Source organism: Oncorhynchus kisutch, linkage group LG2 (assembly GCF_002021735.2).
Source record: "Oncorhynchus kisutch isolate 150728-3 linkage group LG2, Okis_V2, whole genome shotgun sequence".
Lineage (NCBI taxonomy): Eukaryota > Metazoa > Chordata > Actinopteri > Salmoniformes > Salmonidae > Oncorhynchus > Oncorhynchus kisutch.
Genome location: NC_034175.2, coordinates 44,207,405 through 44,222,029, shown reverse-complemented (window position 1 = coordinate 44,222,029; position 14,625 = coordinate 44,207,405). Strand labels below are relative to the sequence as shown.

General features: G+C 39.5%; 1 protein-coding gene across 1 annotated transcript in view; it reads left to right on the top strand.

The window, feature by feature from the left end:
- The first annotated feature begins 11,112 nt into the window (after positions 1–11,112).
- evx2 (even-skipped homeobox 2) overlaps positions 11,113–14,625 on the top strand; it is a 4,633-nt gene continuing 1,120 nt past the window's right edge. The window contains exons 1-3 of the mRNA XM_020498987.2: positions 11,113–11,616; positions 11,998–12,233; positions 12,978–14,625. The exon at positions 12,978–14,625 is cut by the window's right edge and continues 1,120 nt beyond it. Of these exons, the coding sequence (XP_020354576.1) occupies positions 11,211–11,616; positions 11,998–12,233; positions 12,978–13,592 (1,257 nt within the window). The 5' untranslated portion in view covers positions 11,113–11,210 and the 3' untranslated portion in view covers positions 13,593–14,625. The remainder of the gene's footprint in view (positions 11,617–11,997; positions 12,234–12,977) is intronic.

The following is a 14,625-nucleotide window of genomic DNA, read 5'->3' as shown; positions in this document are numbered from 1 at the left end:
AGACATTATTATCTGACAACGTATATCTGTATACGTATGCCCACTTGTTAAACATGCAGGGAGGAGTCTACATTTGAAAACTGTTGCAGGCTTTGTATCGACTTCCTTAGTTATTCTTGAAATGTTTATATCAACATATTTGCATGTAATTATAATGAGAAACGTCACTATGGTATATTCAAAATAATTCCATAATTTAGCAATATATACCTTAACACCTTTTTAACTTCGTGTTAAATACAATTAATGATTGTTATAGGGTACAATGATCACATATAGGCCTTCACATTTTTACGACTAATAATATATATTTAACTTAAAGTGGCTATTGGATATAGTTTTCTACCGTTGGGGGTAGTTTTGTCCTACTCCACAAACCATGGTGCCAACATTTGATTGAAATAGGAGTCTAACAAGAATATACGTCTACCACTCCTCTATAAATAGGCCCATATTCTAAAATTGTAGTAATATAATATAATATAATCATGTCCTTTAAACAATTATTGGATCCTTATACAAACCTTGACATCCATGTCACTATATAATGAATAATCAGCAAATAATTTAAATTAAGTCTTGGAAATGAATTTAGGCAATATACAATTTCAGTAGAAACCAGTACCCTAGGCCTAAGTCTGCTCAAGTTTACACCATATAGTAAATAGTCAGTAAAGACACCCAACTGATTCAAAAGCCTATTGACAAATTAGCACAAAATGGAAACGCTATTGCACTTGAACATCACTCTTGAACTTGCTGTCTGGACGTAACAATGTAGGCCTGATGGTAGACATTTCCCCCATCTAAAAGCCTGTGGACACACAAAGTTGAATTTTTCAAATAAAGTACATTCTTAGAAAAAAAAGGTTATTTGGGGTTATATATAGAACCTTTCGGTTATTTTGACGAGATGAAAGACCCCTTTACTAAAAAAGGTTATATATATTAACCTGAAGGCAAAGAAGCTTGAGGGTTTCATCCCTTTCCCAGAGTGTAATGTGGATTTTAGCCAACAACAGAAAACAAAAGCTAACACAGTCATATCAAACTCTGAAATGACAGCTAATTAGCTGCCTTTTCACTTGTTTTAGTGTTGTTGTTGTTTTGCATTGACAGGTATATCCATATTGATGATGCTGCTGCATGATTTCTCCTGGTCAGAAAAAAGGCTAGCTGTCTCGTCCGGAAACAGGCAGGGGGAGATCGAAATCATATTTTGCAACATTGTTGCCGAGGTCTAAGTGGCAGACAGCAAGGTGCATACAAACCTCTGCTGTTGCAAACTAAATGCTACATAGAAGCAAGAGAAAATAATGCGTTTAATGAAAGTATACACTCTTAGATTAAAACAAAAATAATGGCGTTCTATATAGGCATCAACGGCCATTCCAGCATGAAGACGCAATAGCAAGGTTGTTGCAAATACCCTAGAAATATGCACGTCATTTTTAAATTTCTTAAGTTAAGCAAAGTTGATTATTTAATTGAAACACATTGGGCCATAATCATAGAATGAACTAAAGGCTAGGTAGATAAGGTTATTTCAGAATCAGCTGACGCTAGACAGGAAAAAGCTTATGGGATAGGCTACTTTAATTAGCCACTTTAGAAGATAGCTAGCTAGCTAACTATTACAAATAAATGTACATGTTTGTTATTGAATATGCCAAATAGAGCTATTGACTACAGCATGACATTATCAATGATCTAATTGTTACTTTTTTTCAGTATTTCAGTGTTGAGCCAGATGAGGGAACTATGTTTCATGAAGGCATTACTGTTGCTGACCTCTGTTGCTGACCTCTGTTGAACGCACGTGGTGGGCAATGGACTGACTGAAAGGAGGTACGTAGCAATCTGAATTATTTATAGTAAATTATTTAGAATAAGTCTTGGTGATTCAATTGCCTAGTTAATCATTAGCCTACATTACTTTTAAAATAGTATCTATGTTTTGCTGTCTGACAGTAACCCACCTATCAGAGACAGAGGATCTCTCTTTCTGCGGCTGCTGACAACAACTGCATGTAAATTGTTCTTCTACATCCTAATAATTATACTGTATCTGCATAGCATTTTGTCTTCATTTTAGCAGATGAACTCATGATTTTGCTCATTTTTTCTTCTTCTTAGGAACCAGCCAGGCAACAACTCATAAGCTACTGTAGGCCTACTGTTCCGTAAAGAAGTCTGCCAGAGTTGGTACCAAGATTGACATAGGTTATCATTCAAACAAAGATCCCTCCCTGGCCATCAGTGAATATTTCCAAACTACAGTATGTTTGCATAGATGAGGTAAAGATGTCAATGGAACTCGACCAAAACAATGGAAATGCCATTTAAACGCGTTTGGGAAAGATGCTGTGGGGGAAAGATCCCAAATCTCCTCATTTCCCCCCAGGGGCATCATGCATCCCAAAAATCTGAGTGGGCACAAAGTACTTGAAGATGACTGGGGGGTGGTCAGTAGGGGACTAAGCCCCCGGTCCGTAAATTTGAGAATTTTTCAAAAACCTGAAACAGCTTCTTCCTGCAATCTAGAGTCATACTCATTCGATTTAATTCTATATAAAAAAAAAAAATTCTGCATATCTCTGCATACCTCTTGAGCTGTCTGTATCCTCCTGACTGGTGTTTTTTTATTTTATTTTATAAACTAAATATGCTTCGCTGCATCTCTGCTGAAATCTGGGTAAAAGATTGAAAGGAATGTGAGTTTTATTCAGTACATTTAATTTTCTAAAGTCTACCAACCTTGCCAGCAGGCATGCCAGCTAAGATAGAGTAGCTAGCTTGTCTAACTAACTTGATTGATAGCCTGAAATGGCTTTTTGGTAACTAATTATAGGGTTGGGAGATTGGGAACCTATCTTGACTAGCTAAAGCCAACTTCATAAAATTGCTAAGTGGCTAGTAGTATTACAGAAAGATATTGGTTATTATTATTATTTTAACAGGACAAATCTGAGGGGACAAGTGCCCCTGTGCCCCCTATGGGCATGACACCTCTGTTGTCCCCCATCAAATTTTGTCTACTATTATTTATATGTGTATTCAACACTATGTTGAGGTAAAATATCTGAGTATAATGCTTGAGTGGATGTCAGTCCCAATACACATTCATGTCTTTTACAAAGGGAGACCCAGCCTCTAGCTGCCCAGTGATGCAAGCTAAATGCCTTCTATGCTCTCTGCGAGGCAAGCAACACTGAACTATGCATGAGAGCACCAGCTGTTCCAGACGACTGTGATCACACTCTCCATAGCCGATGTGAGTAAGATTTTTAAACAGGTTAACATTCACAAGGTCACAAGGCCATGCGGATTACCAGGATACATACTCAGACTATGCAATGACCAGCTGGCAAGTGTCTTCATTTTCAACCTCTTCCTGACCCAGTCTGTAATACCTACACCATAGTCCCTGTGCCCAAGAAAGCCAAGGTAACCTGTCTAAATGACTATTGCCCCATAGCACTCACATCTGTAGCCATAAAATTATTTGAAAGGCTGGTCATGGCTCACATCAACGCCATCATCCCAGACACCCTGGATCCACTGCAATTCATATACCGCCTCAAATGTTCCACAGATGATGCAATCTCTATTGAACTCAGCGTTCAACACCATAGTGCCTTCCAAGCTCATCACCAAGCTAAGGAACCTGGGATTAAACAGCTCCCTCTGCAACTGGATCATGAACTTCCTGACCGGCCACCCCCAGGTGGTGAGTGCAGGCAATAACACATCTGCCACACTGTCTTATCACAGGCAACAATTAGACAGCCTACAGGTCAGAGACCTGGCAGTGTGATGCCAGGACAACAACCTCTCCCTCAACGTTAGCAAGACAAAGGAGCTGATACTAGATTACAGGAAATGGAGGGCCAAGCACGCCTCCATTCACATCGATTGGGCTGTAGTGGAGCAGGTTGAGAGCTCCTTGTGTCCACATCACATGGTCCAAACACAACAACACAGTCATGAAAAGGGCACGACAAGACCTCTTCCCCCTCAGGAGGCTGAAAAGATTTGACATGGGCCCTCAGATCCTCAAAAAGTTCTACAGCTGCACCATGCACTTGACTGGCTGCATCACCACTTGATATGGCAACTGCTTGGTATCCAACCACAAGGCGCTACAAAGGGTAGTGTGTACGGCCCAGTACATCATTGAGGCCAAGCTCCCTGCCAACCACAACCTCGATACCAGATGGTGTCAGAGGAAGGCACAAAAAATTGTCAATGACTCCAGCCACCCAAGTCATAGACTGTTCTCTCTGCTACCGCACAGTAAGCGGTACTGGAGCACCAAGTCTCGGACCAAAATGCTGCTGAACAGCTTCTAATCCGAAGCCATAAGACTGCTGAACAGTTAATCAAATGACTACGAGGACTATTTGCATTGACCCCCTTATGTATTTTGAGCAGACTCTCTTGCACTGGCTCTATGCAGATTCACTCTACCCACACACTCACACTCTAACACATAAACACACAAACACACAAACACACTCACTCACTCACTCACTCACTCACTCACTCACTCACTCACACACACACACACACACACACACACACACACACACACACACACACACACACACACACACACACACACACACACACACTTTCTCTCTCTTCAAACACTCTGCTGCTACTCTGTTTATTATCTATCTTGATTGCCTAGTGACTTGTACCCCTACCTACATGTACATATTACCTCAATCACTTTAACAATTCATACCCCAGCACATTGACGCGGTACACGTGCTTCTTGTATATAGCTTCGTTAATTGTTTTTTTTGTGTGTTTCTATTTTGTTGTTGTTTTTTATGCTCATGCACTTAGTTTTTAACTCTGCATTGTTGGGAAAGGGCTCGTAGGTAAGCGTTTCACAATAAAGTCTACACCTATTGTATTCGGTGCATGTGGCAAATTAAAATATATTCGATTTGATGTCATCATCGCCAATTAACTGCATTACAGTTAAAAACGACTGACTACCACCACCGATTTCTGTAAGTGTGTATTCATGGAAGCCGAGGGAAGTCAGGCTTCCTCAAAACATGGACCAATACAAACATACAAAAATAATGTTTTGTCTCTCTGTGTTTCATAGTTTTCCTTCAATTTGCTAGAGGCTGAATGTATCTCACAGGAGAAAGCATCTGAGCCAGCGAAACAGTGCCCCTCTGTCTCTCTATGTGTAGGCCATCTATCTGATGCTGTCTGGTCCAAACGAGTATGACATTCTTGCCGTCCGCAGCATTGAAGGCAAGGGAAGCAAGTGAGCATCTGGTCTCCCTTAATTAACAAAAAATATATACAAAATGTGACAATCAGCGTTGAGCTAAACTTAGCGAGCTCAGCTATGAATGGTCCTGGCGCACCAAAAAAAAAAGTGTCAAGGGAAGCAAACTTGGATGTGGCGTCACTCCTATCAAATCCCATTGAGAGCATAAGTCATTCACAGAAAAACTTGAACTGTTGCATCTCATGGTGTTGTTCTCCTCCGTTGGCTAGCTAGCCAGCTAGCTCAAATTAGCCCTTTCCTAAATTAGCCATGGATGGGGATAGTGATTTGAATAGTGGTTTTACTTAATTGTCCATACTGGTCAATGATTATAATGTTGATTCTGATCCAACCATTAAAAGGTTCATTCATACATTGTTGTACCCCTGGAATGAGAGGATGGAAGTTCAATATGTAGCTAGATGTAGAAGGCTAATGCTAACTATTAATGTTGCCCATGAATGGAAGTTAGGCTAGCGAGTAAGAATTTTAGCTAGGTAGCCTAGGACAACAAAAAATAAAAGCGTGTACTGTGTGACAGAGTGATAAACAGCTTCATGAACATGAAAGAGAGGAGGATGACATTGGCGTTTCTCTGCATGTAGGGTTAGACAACATGTTGTTCTACTTGCACGAACGCGCACGCACACACACGCATGCACACAAAAATCAGAACCATGGACAACCACATCATATTTAGCTTAGCTTACGTTGATTGGACTAAATTGTTTTGGGTATGCTTTAGATGTCACTGTATTCGACTAAGCATGATTTTGAAATGTTGAAGTTGAAATTGGTGCTGGAATAGTGGAGGCAGCTTCTGTTTTCTTTGCGACTTGCGGTAACTCTCTGTGGTTCTAAATCAATAGTCGTTTAGTGGTCCAAAAACGTCTGAAAAATGTACTTGCTTGACCATGCTGTAGGTCATGTACAGTCTGTTACTGTACATGTAATATGCTTTGTGGACTTCACTGGACAACGGTTGCTATCGGGTTTTTTGATAAAACAAGGGTGTGGTTGAATTTATTCTGCCTCTGTGTCTTCTTATTGTCTCGGCCTTTAGGCCTATTAATCACAATCGCAAGGCATATGAACTAACAGGTTATAGAGCAAACAACGCAATTATCACAACACATAGGTTGTAATATGTTTTTGGGTGGGGACTTGGCTTCTCAAGTGATTTTACCCACGTACCTCTATGGTTAAAACACTTCTAAGCCTATATTCCGTCACTATAAGGAAACTGGGCCCAGCCTTCTCCACTCATATCTTACCTTAACATTAGAATTATTTCACAACACTGAAAAGGATCTGCTCCTAGCGAGATATTACAACCTGTAGCTGCAAATATGGAGGCGGCTTATTATGCTAACCCAATAATAATACACTAGGCTAAATCACAGATTGCGCACGTCATTGCCCAAATCTTGTCACACATCATTAAACCTATTACAGACAGTACCCTCGTGGAAAAATACAACGCAATATGATTTCAATATGATTTAAATATAGGCCTATAGGGCCATGTACTTATATTTTAAAGCAGTCATCTAATTTTTCATTTGAAACATATTTTTATCTTTCACTTGTTTGTAACAATTGCAAATACTGTGGCAACTTTGTATTTGTAGTCAACTTCGTTCTGAAGTTATCCGCGGTCACAGTCAGACAGATTGCCTACCTAGCCTAAACATGTTGATTCTATGTTTAGCGTTGTTCATGTATGAATAAAGTGACGCAAGCAGTCTGCCTGCTCTTACAAGCAGTCTGGTTCACTCGTAGATGTGCGAAGGTTTTTAAGAGCAACGTTACTGACGAAGGCTCTGAGAAACAGCGACTACTAAAGATACACCGTAATATGGTTCTAAGGATGATCTTAACGCTACAAAGGCTCTGTGAAACGAGGCCCAGATTTGTTGAATGTGCGTTATCCCGCCTTCCTTTTTCAATCCCACGGTTCTGCGTTCCATTGATCTCTTTACCGCATCTATATAATTACAATCTCTAAACTATGCTGGTATTATTTTGTCCATAATTTAATTGTTTAATATATTGTAGGCTATTCTTAGCTATAATTATTACTCTTCATTAGAAGTCACAATTCATGAATGGCACCATACATGGTTCTATCTGGAACCAATGTTGGTTCAGTGAAGAAGGATCCCTAGGGTTCTGATCAAAGAACGATATACAAGAGTCCTATATAGAACTTTTAACGGTTTCATATCTAAAACAAGTGATATAACCCTTTTTGGTTCAATATGAAAGCGTTTTTTCTAAGAGTGTAAGGAAAGGTCTGAAACAGGAATCATGCAACACACATCGTAGCTGCACTTCAAAAGTGAAGACGGTTATAGTTCCATCATATATTCCGTGGTTCTGAAGGCAACAACAGTGTCACAAACATAATATACGTGTCTATGAATATTCAAAACTAGTTGAATTCCTAACCGGTCAACTCAGTCAATGTCGAATTTGAGCTTTGGCTGTGAGTCTCCCGTTTTGGGCACAGTGGTTGCGTTCTGTTAAGCTAATGAATAGGAGACGACTAAACCTTCAACCACACAGACCCCGCTCTTAAGGGTGGTAGCCTGCAATGGTATAAAGTCATCACTAGATGGCTCTATCCGTTTGCATGTAAAAGGAATTCCTCAATTGTGGAGACCAGACTGAATATCCACCCAAGTCAAAAGCCAGTTCTAGCGTGTTAGCCACACCTGGCATTAAACGACTTCATTAACTGACTTTCCTTGTTAAATAAAGGTAAAAAAAATAAAAAATAAATAAAAAAAGTATAACTGTTATGATGTCCTTGAAGTTAGGTGGACAAACTCTGCTGTCTCACTTCTCTCAAGTTTGACACCCGTTTGAGTAGAAGTCAAAGACAAAACGTTGGTTGGAAAGCACAATTCGAAGTCATTAAGAACAAATTATTATTTTCAATGAAGGCCTAGGAACAGTGGGTTGTCAGCTCGGGGACTTGCAACCTCCCGGTCACTAGTCCAACGGTCTAACTACTAGGCTACCCTGACGCCCCACTTGATGAAGAGCATTGGGAATAGAGGTCCTTAATTTAAGTTAATTAAATAGGTGCAAAATAAAAAAGATAACGGTGAATTATTCCAATGATAGCACCTATTAGCATGGCGGCTAATGCATCTAGACCAACAATAAATCTGACAGAGTATATATTTAGATATAAATATGGCTCTGATCTGACAAATTAAAATACTACAGATTGTATAAGCACATCATAATATGAATCAACCAATAATTATACTATTTGTTTCAATGTAGGAAATTTCATGAATAAATAATTGTTATATTTGAGTATTGTTACAATACTCTATACGGCTTTTACTAACAAATGACAGCTGGCCTATTTCAGGTGACATAATAGTCTATTCATGGATCGTAAAGGAAAAACACGAAGGCTACATGGCTTTTATACTGACAAAATGACAGCTATATCAGGTGATATAATAGCCTATTCATGCATCAATGAAATCGGCCATTGTTCATTGTTTAAGCCCCAAAAACGGTATTCTAATTCCAACGATTGAGATAGTCCACTTCATTTTTCTCAAAACATCCACAATGTTTGTGTTTTTTAATGAACACCCTTATTCCCATTCCACTTCTACAAATATTTAAGAAGCCCATATGACATAGTTTTCATTATAAACTAGGTGGTTCGAGCCCTGAATGCTGATTGGCTGACAGCCGTGGTATATCAGACCGTATACCATGGTTATGACAAAAAAACTATTTCTACTGATCTAATTCCGTTGGTAACCAGTTTATACTAGCAATAAAGCAGCCCGGGGGTTTGTGGTATATGGCCAATATACCACGGCTAAGGGCTGTATCCAGGCACTCCGCATTGCGTCGTATTAATGAACAACCCAAAGCCGTGGTATATTGGCCATATACCACAAACCCTCGGGCCTTATTGCTTAAAATAATCACAGTACAGAGCGACTACAATTCTTTTAACCAGTCATATTGACTCCAAAAGGTTAGTTCATATGATTTTAGCAATAGATGGATCACACAGTGTATAGCCTTGTACATCACGGCAAGGACTTCCGCCTCAAGCGTTGTGATAATCCAGAGAAACTCTGGGGGGCGCCAAAGGACGCGCAGACGACGTTTCCAGGCCCCACTGGTACATTACCTTACCGAATACAATATCCATTCCCGATAACCTTAGCTATAAGAGCATTCTCCCTCTAAATCTGAGACTGTTCAGGAGACAGAGCATCACCTCGATGTATTCTTAACATTAAATCGAGTTTTTCAAATAATAGAGATCTACAGGTAGCACATCGGGAGACTAATCATCACGATATTAGGCTAATACCACAATCTTTGATAACAGAAAACACAATGTAATTGCAGCCTGTCCAACATATACCTTTGACTATAGGATCATTTCAAAAATATGTACGACACCAAATAATATAAAATAAGCCTGATTATATTACAACTCCAAACCTGCAGTAAAATAGGTAACATTTTATCGGGGGGGGGGGGGTAATTTAGCACAATTACACATCATTATTCCACGATTGAAAATAACAAATACATAACAAAAAAAACGAGTATTCGTCAGGCATAATTTAACTCCGTGGGCCTACTGAAGCAATGAGGATAATATAAGACTACCTTAAAGGGTCAATTCGTAGTTGAAACAATAACAAAGTCACTCCCTGCCACTGTTTGGGTAAAAAGCAGAAGGATGGGGATGGATAATTGAACCACTCTCAAATTCAGACAGGGTTATGGGTGCAAGGACTAACCATCCATAATATCAAAATTATAGTTTTAACCATGTTTTGAGGCTATACAGTGTTTGTTTAAATTGTATTTGTTTACAAACAGTGGAGTAAAACAAGCGTATATTTTGGGTTATGATGGGTACAACAGTTGAACTAAGTTCATGAGGCATTTAGTTATATTCTTCTAGAATCAGTATAATTAATTTATACGTATAAAAATGCATGTAGAAACTGCAGATTGCCCCTTTAAAGAAACTGCGAACACCACACGCATATGTTATAACTTCCTATTTTATCTGCATTGTTTAAAATATAGTGTAATGATGATCTCAAAATGTATTTTTATTACAGCGAGGAATGTAAAACAAACATGCAAAAATGACGAGGACAAATTCACATGATCATAAAAGTGAAATTCGGTTCAGAATTATCACGATCATATCTCGCATTTTAATGCTATTAAATGGATTTCACAAAATAACTTTCAGTAATAATGTATCATTCGAGAATGCCTCAGTGAAATTATCGATGGAGAAAGTGAGAATAAAAGAGAAAGACAAACAGACTGAGGGGCAAAGAGAACAGAAGGGAGAAACAATAGAGAATCAAAGCATAATGATATTCCTAAATGAAGAGGGAAATGTTGCCGCGCTCATTTTATTAATCAGACTGTCAATTTCACCCCAGAGGCCAAACCCAAGAGCAATCTTAAACAGACTCAGATCAACCCAGGGACACGCGCTCCACTCCTCACTTCTCCTCTTCCTCTCCACTTGGATATATATTCGTCTGACCGCAGGCCGCCTCCATCATCAACTGACAGCCTTCTCGTATTTATTTGCTTATAAACCTGTTACAATAAATGATCATTCGAGCAGCGTCACGCGCATCTTAACGACGAGCAGCAACCACTTTTTGATGAATGACATTTTGGGCTAGAAAGGATGCACGGGTCATTTTAAACAGTCATTCATTGCTCGCATTGGCATTCTTAAAATTTTTTCCCCCGTCTCGCTCATAAAAAGGTGTTGTATTATTTAGAGACAGTTGCTGAGCTGAATGCGGATTAGCTCCGCCACAACTCATCGGAGCACCAGCCCTGGAAATTGTGTTTCTTTCTAGAAGGCTTAATGATGGAGAGGATAAGAAAAGAGATGATTCTGATGGAGAGAGGTCTGCACAGTCCCGTGCCTGGGAAAAGGCTCTCGAACCTGTCAGACTCCGCTGGAAATTCAGTGTTAGAGGCCCTCGAAAATTCTCAGCACAGTGGCCGCCTAAGCCCGAGAATAAGTTCCGCCTCGCTTCATGGAAGTCTCGGGGATATTCCAACCAAAGGCAAGTTCGAAATCGACAGTATTTTCGGTGCCCACCACAACAGCGAGAATACTTCTTCCGCGGAGATTTCATCCTCAGAAAGCAGAAAGAAAATTCACTTATACCCAGAAGTTTCTCAAGACTCAGATATGAACAGTGATGTGGAGGTGGGATGCCCATCGCATCGCTCTCCCAGTCAACACAAGGAAAACAATAACAAAGGTAACATTCACTCTGAATTAAGATTTACTGACGAAATAAAACATTTCAGAGAAATGTATATTCTATGATATCTTAAAACGGAAAATGGATTAGAATAAACATATAATCGTAATAACAATGATAATAATAGCAACAGCAATAATAATAATGTAGGCTTATACAACAACTAATACTGGCTAATAATTGTATCTTTAATTTTCAAATATTTCACCGATATTGCTACAAAAATCTTGCTTATTAAATTTGTCATTTATTTCATAGCATCGTCTCGCGTGAAAACATATTACATCAAGAAATGTATAATAGCCAACATACACAATGCAAGTTCTTATATAACCTACATGAAACTATCAAATAACTTTGCATATTTATTTCCTAAAGGGTTTTCTGACAATAATTCTGGAGGCTCCAACACAAGTTCATCCTCCCTTTCCAATCATAACGGCAATGGAATGAGCTCAAACATGTCAAATGCCGAGACTAGACGGTACCGGACTGCATTCACCAGAGAACAAATAGGAAGACTGGAGAAAGAGTTTTACAGGGAAAATTATGTCTCAAGACCCAGAAGATGTGAACTGGCCGCATCACTGAATCTACCTGAAACTACAATAAAGGTATGTTCTCTTATATGCATATTTTAATGTATATAGCTGTGCCTAATATATTCACTAAAATAATATTGTATCACAAATATTTAGGACTATAGACTAGGCTACAATTATATTCAGATGCACACTACATTCAGATACACACGCTGATCAACATTCATGTATCAAAACACACACACACACACACACACACACACACACACACACACACACACACACACACACACACACACACACACACACACACACACACACACACACACACACACACACACACACACACACACACACACACACACACACACACACACACACACACACACACACACACACACACACACACACACACATACAGCAAATGTATAAACTAATCCGTTGGTAATTCACAATGTGAGCAGGTGGCCTACTCGAATATAATCTGAAATTAATCTATGAATCTGAAAAATCACTGTCAGAGGCACTTCGTTGGACTTCATTTCTTCAACTTGCTGATTTGTTTAGGGGTCCCTAAAAAGAAACACTCACAAAAAAATGTACATTGACCTATACGTTTAAAACCCATAATTCTATCAAACGCACATTAGCTATGTTTACGCAGGTTCTTTGTTATACTACACACGACTATTCTGAACACTGGGAGAATGTATGGAGAGTCGACCCGGTATTTTGTATTGCGTAAATACTGTGCTACCAGGCGGGTTGGATAGAATAGGGTCCCATTAAACATGAATGATAATTCTCTGTCTGTAGGTATGGTTCCAGAACAGGCGGATGAAGGATAAGAGGCAACGTTTGGCGATGTCTTGGCCCCATCCAGCAGATCCAAGCTTTTACACCTACATGATGACGCACGCGGCAGCCACCGGAAGTCTACCATACCCTTTCCATTCCCACATGCCTCTGCACTATTACCCGCACGTTGGTGTCACAGCAGCTGCCGCTGCCGCAGCTGCGTCTGGTGCTGCATCGTCACCTTTCGCTACCTCCATTCGCCCTCTCGATACTTTCCGTGCACTCTCCCATCCTTACTCACGCCCAGAGCTTCTCTGTGGCTTCAGGCACCCAGGACTTTATCAGTCACCCGCAGGCCTCAATAGCTCTGCGGCAGCATCAGCAGCAGCGGCAGCAGCAGCATGTGCAGCCGCGGTCAGCGCGCCATCAGCCACTGGCCCATGCTCGTGCCTCAGTTGTCACAGCAGCCAAGCGGCCAGTGCGCTAGGCTCCAGAAGTACCAACTCTGACTTCACCTGCACAGCATCTGGGCAAAGATCCGAGAGTGGATTTTTGCCGTATTCTGCAGCTGTCCTGAGCAAAACCTCGGTTCCATCACCAGATCAGAGAGAGGAATCTTCACTAAACAGATAACTCATCACTGGAACTTCAAAAACAAGTTCAGTTGCTCATGTGTTCATGCTCTGTGGTTAGTTTATACATCCATCTATGACTCCAATATTTGGGGGACAAATAACGGTAATTCCAAAACAATTAGGCTAACTTAATTAGCAAACACTTAAATATTTGCTTTTACAATAAACAAAGATTTTCTAGGCACTAGGCTATTCGGAAAAAATACAAAAATGTTGCATTCAACAGAAATATCATGTTAGACGTTTTAAACTGCCAAAAAGTGTAAACATTGGTAAGTGCTAAATTTACAATAATTGAAAGGACTATTTTGTTAGTGCAGTGGTGATGAAGCTTTATTTTTCTTCATTCACACCTGGATTCATGTGCCTTAAAACCTAGAAATAACTATCTAATTCAGTGATAGGCCCACGGTACTTGGTTATTAATTCGGCCCACGGTACTTGGCTATTAATTCGGCTTATCACATCGACTGTGATTGACTAACTAATGTTTATTGTTCGTCACTAATTAAAACAATAGTTATTTTCATTTTGGTTATTTTCATTTAGGCTAATGATAATTTCAAATGAATGTCAATGAACACAAACGTATCTAAATCAAGCCACATCCTAAATTCGTTATTTATCAATTTATGTCAATATATTTTCCCCAAGTAGGCGATCCAAATTCTAATAATAGCCTATACATTTTTCAAAATACCCAGTTATATCTTGGTATTAAGGCACTGTAAAAATAACCATTGTTTCTTGTCGTCTGCATTTATCAAATAGATGCTGGGCATTGCTTTTCTCTGTTAATAAATATTTTTCCGTGTAGTCTCGTTCTTAATGTAGGTTATGGTGAGAATCATATTTACAATATGTGCCACAACAACTGATACTACTGTATAATGACCTTATTGTAAAACCGGTACAACTCAAGGGACATTCCTAATCTTCAAGTAAGGTGCATAGAATTTTTGCACCTCTTCTATGCTGTCAATTCTGATGTTAATAATGAGAGGATTATGACGAAAATTGCCAATCATGTA